Below are 3,398 nucleotides of genomic sequence, written 5' to 3'. Positions count from 1 at the left end.
TAAGCCCTCAGTGCGGACAAAGGCCGACGAATTATGTATAATATCATAATCTATTAAATGAATACAATTAATAAATAAGGCGCTGCCATTTACCCGCCAGGGCAAGTGGAACACAACTCAATCCAATTTTACCATACACAATCAGAATTTCGGAGTTTGACTATGGATTCTTAAATTTGCAGGCTATACGCCGGACCTTATACTGAGTAAATGAAAGTGGAAAAGTCTAAATAATTGCGCAATATATTAATTTTGGGGGAATACGTCATTCCTGCGAAGAAAGTTACAATAGTTTTTGTGAATCAACACATGAACCTGTATATTTCGTTCCGGTACTCTCAAGTCACTTTCTAGTATATTCAGGTGATACCTTAGTTACGTACTAGTACTATTTCGTTACGCTTCAAGACAATACAATCAAAGTGCAATAAAAGAAATTATTATTTACTCCGTTATAGCAGATAACGATTGTATTATTTTTCCATCCCGAGGATTCGAGATTAATCAGTGTCAATCGTGAAGCAGTCCGAAGAGGTTGTCTATCGGGAAGTGATGAAGACACTTTATGCTTGGTAAGTACTGGCTACGGGGTTTTCCTTTCGTTCGATAGTTTACATTATGCCTATCAATGACGTTTCATTGCAGGATCGTTGCCGCACTGGCGTTGATTTGCGCTAGTTCGGGTGAAGCTTATCTCTGCATGTGTTCGCCGAACAGTTGCGTGTTGATTCACCCCAATACGGATTTTTTCGAGAATGCCGAAGCTTTTTGTTCGACCTTCCGAACGGCGGCTCATGATATCTCCATAATTAAGCTAATGGATACCAAGTTGGCATCGGAAGCCTTCACAAAGTTCCCGAATATGACATCTCTGGAGATTTTTCAAGGCCAACTGGCCAAATTCAATTCTGATACGTTTAGTGGTGCTGGGAAATTGACAAAGCTGGTGATAAGGGGAAACAGTTTAACTAGCCTGGAGGCTTACACCTTCAAAGGAGCTGACAGTATGAAGGATCTAATGATTTCTGCTAACCCACTGAGCACGATTTCCGAAGACGCATTTGCTAATCTGCACCAGTTAGAAATTTTGATCTTGGCTCATGGAGAGATCACTTCTTTGCCAAGCAAACTGTTCCAGAACAATCGTATGCTGAAGGTGATTTCTTTGAATAGCAACAAGATAGCATCGATCGAGGCAGATGTTTTCAATGGACTGGATGAACTTGTCAAGTTGGAACTGGCCGACAATCAATTAGCTTCGTTCGATTTCAAGTTATTAAAGGCTACTGTTTTAGTGTTGAACAATAACAGTTTGGAGCATTTGGTTATCAACGAACATTGCAGTACAGTGTATGCCAACAACAATAATATCCGGACGATCAGTGTTGATGGAACTAATGTTCTCAAGTTATCGCTCATTAACAATCGCATCAATGATATCAGTAATCTTACAAAGTTGACGAACTTGACCAGCTTGTCCTTGGGAAGTAATAAACTGAAACCGGACACGGTGTTCAGTTCGCTGAACTCTCTGGAGGAATTAATGTTACAATCTACTTTGGTTAACCTAACTCCGGACACTTTCGCGAACCTGGCTAACTTAAAGATATTGGATTTGTCCTACAATAACATGACCGAGGTTGATTTTAAAATATTCGGTTCTCAAAATTCTCTTCAAATTCTAAGTTACGTCGGAAATCAGATAAAAAGTTTCAATTATCTGGAGGCTAGAGAGTATCTACCACGTTTGAGAGTACTAGAGATCTGTAAAAATGGATGGAACAGCTCTTATTTCGAGAGTAACGTGGCGAGGATGAAAAAGTTCCAAATTAGTCCGGACATGCATGGGTTTGCAACGCACTTCCTGTTCCGTGACGACTACATCAATATGTGCTCGGAGAAACTGTTTAACGACTACAACTACGACGACTATCCGGAGCCTTTGGTCGATACGGACGTGGAAGATGAGATCAAAGAATCATATTCTACGACAACTACAGTTACTCCAAGAACTACTGCGGTCACCCCGACAACAACGACTGAAATGTCAACGAGTGTAGTATCATCTTCTACGGAGCAACCGGTTGATGACTCGAACCATTCTTCACAGCGCCATCACATTATCGAGTACAACACGAACACGGTCGCTTCAGTTCCGACAACTGGAGCTGCCGAACCGGTGAAAGCGGGATCCCCATTTTTAGTGACATTCCAAGTGTTGGTTTACATTCTGTCCATCGTAGGGTTAGTTTCGTTGTGTGCCGCCGTGGGTTATTTGTGGAGAAAACGGAAGCTTGATTTGCAAAGACTGACGTCTGAAAATGCCGAGACGGCTGATGCTGTGCGATTGATTTGAGTGGAGGTTTTCAGAAAAAAAAACCTATTTATTATCGCATCGCGATTGGTGATACACCACGGACTGACGGAAAGTGAATTTATAGCATGTTTATGTTTCTTCAAATAGCGTGTTTGTGTAGTTCTTAGAATTTGGAAACCAATAAATGTAGTGATAGCTGAAAGTAAGCAACGAAGTTGGAGTAACAGTAACTTCCAATAAATATTCAAACACCATTTCTGTTTGTTTATATTAAATGCCTCTTTCGTGATAACAGTGAATCGTATCTTACCAATGGTGTTTCTTTTTGGCATTAGGAAGCGTATTCCATATTACATTACTGAAAGTATCTTTGACCGATACAGCTTTATTCGGTCTCCTGGATATGAACTAAACTATTCAGAATATTCTGAAAGCGAAATAACTTATCTGAATATCGCAGAAGTTTCCTGAGTTTAGAATAAATCTCTGAAATTAGAAGACTTAGCTAAAGGTGTTAGAGATTTTCTGAATCTCCCGATATGTTAATAAATTCTGTTAGCTTGTAAAATTGTCTTGAAACCAAGAAAACGATGTTCAAAATGTTGGAAGAGCAAAATCAGCCAAACATAATTAAATTATTTTATATTTAAATGTGTAATTGATAAATTTGATTCTTTTTTATTTTGTTTTATTACATGTTCTGTTGGCTTAACATAAAGTTAAGAGAACCATTTAGTCAACGTTATTTTAAAACCTACCGAATTACATTCACTTTTTTGAATAATTAAATGCACTATTAAAAAGTAGTTTGCAATTTCTTTTAAGAAAATCATTTATTTTTTTTGGCTTAACATAAAGTTAACAGAACAGTGATGTAAAAATCATTGTAAAACCTACTAAAGCTGATTTAATTATTCCAGTAATTAAATCATAATTGTGGTTCAACTGAGAACGCCTCAATAAGCGGTCTTCTTGGAAAACGAAAAAAGCAGTTTGTTCGCACACCGTTGGAACAATCTTCATACAAATATATCAATGCATTCGGGGCATTGCACACTTAATTCTTTCTGCCGGATCTCAG

The 3,398-nt window shown here is 38.3% G+C and overlaps 1 protein-coding gene across 1 annotated transcript; it reads left to right on the top strand.

Annotated features, from left to right (window-relative positions):
• Positions 1-517: 517 nt before the first annotated feature.
• LOC131684199 (leucine-rich repeat-containing G-protein coupled receptor 4-like) lies at positions 518-2,571 on the top strand. Its single transcript, XM_058966866.1, has 2 exons — positions 518-572; positions 646-2,571. The coding sequence occupies exons 1-2, from the start codon at positions 553-555 to the stop codon at positions 2,354-2,356; spliced, it is 1,731 nt and encodes a 576-aa protein (XP_058822849.1). The 5' UTR covers positions 518-552; the 3' UTR covers positions 2,357-2,571.
• The last annotated feature ends 827 nt before the right edge of the window (positions 2,572-3,398 follow it).

This window comes from Topomyia yanbarensis, chromosome 2 (assembly GCF_030247195.1).
Source record: "Topomyia yanbarensis strain Yona2022 chromosome 2, ASM3024719v1, whole genome shotgun sequence".
NCBI classification, from domain to species: Eukaryota; Metazoa; Arthropoda; class Insecta; order Diptera; family Culicidae; genus Topomyia; species Topomyia yanbarensis.
Note: the sequence above shows the minus strand (reverse complement) of the source record. Positions and strands in the feature narration are given on the sequence as shown.